Consider the following 947-nt stretch of genomic DNA (forward strand, 5'->3'; position numbering starts at 1 on the left):
GATAAATAAGTAAACCTAGCGCTCAGATATTTGTCCAAGTGCCAAAGCAAGGCACCCAAATTTAATGGGCTAAGTACCTCTCATCCAGAAGTTAATATATATTCAGAGTGAGCTGTCTTAATATTATTCACAACAGTCCAACCTTGTCAGAACATGCCGGGCACTGTTTGAATGCAGCTGTTGCAGGAGTGAGCTGTTGGTGTTGTCCCAAGAATCCACGCAAAGAGTGAGGCACTGGTCCCAATACACCTTCCTTCACATCCTGCTGACTGCTGATACCTGCCTCTGCTAATCCTCTGTTGAAAGCCAAGCAGTTCTTTGAAAGGTCTATTATTCCTAAAATCCTCTTCCTCTTATTTAGTATTGGTCATAATGAAGAATGTACTCAAACAATGTTCTGATTAAACTTGATTTCTTGAATTCTTTGTCTATCAACTTTTTCCTTATTATTCATACCATATATATAATACTTGTAATATCACAGACTCTTGTATAGTAGCTCATCACACATCCTGTGACTGGCTCATTTCTCATCAAGCAGCTTGAAGAACTACAGGAAACTACACACAAGAATCCTTGACAATAATCATTGTACAGACAGTTATGGGATTAATAAATGCCTCTAATGGCATATTAAAAACCATTCTGAACCTAAAAGTAATGCTCACCTGTCTGGATGTTGCAAAATTGATACCATTAGTTCAGTAACATGGGCAGCAGCCAGGTAAGACACACCTGGACGAGTGACGGTGCACTGCTGATCTAGGGTACGATCTCGTGTTGACTAAAGAAAAGGGGTTGGGAAAGGAAGACTGTAAATTAGATTGTAAAGATGCCAATTTCATTACATGGATTTTAACACACTGGTGCTGGGTAATTGCACTGTCCACTGTTGTTTTGTTAAAGTGAATTTTGTTTTTGCATAGATGGCTCCACAAGCATATCTA

General features: G+C 39.2%; 1 protein-coding gene across 1 annotated transcript in view; it reads right to left on the reverse strand.

Annotated features, from left to right (window-relative positions):
• The window catches only part of LOC119590672 (ubiquitin-like modifier-activating enzyme ATG7), a gene marked incomplete at its 3' end in the record, with an annotated part of 29,543 nt that overhangs the window by 7,420 nt on the left and 21,176 nt on the right, over nucleotides 1-947 (reverse strand). The window contains 2 exon segments of the mRNA XM_037939355.1: nucleotides 143-296; nucleotides 669-784. Coding sequence (XP_037795283.1) covers nucleotides 143-296; nucleotides 669-784 — 270 coding nt within the window.

This window comes from Penaeus monodon, chromosome 27 (genome assembly GCF_015228065.2).
Source record: "Penaeus monodon isolate SGIC_2016 chromosome 27, NSTDA_Pmon_1, whole genome shotgun sequence".
In the NCBI taxonomy this organism is placed as follows: domain Eukaryota; kingdom Metazoa; phylum Arthropoda; class Malacostraca; order Decapoda; family Penaeidae; genus Penaeus; species Penaeus monodon.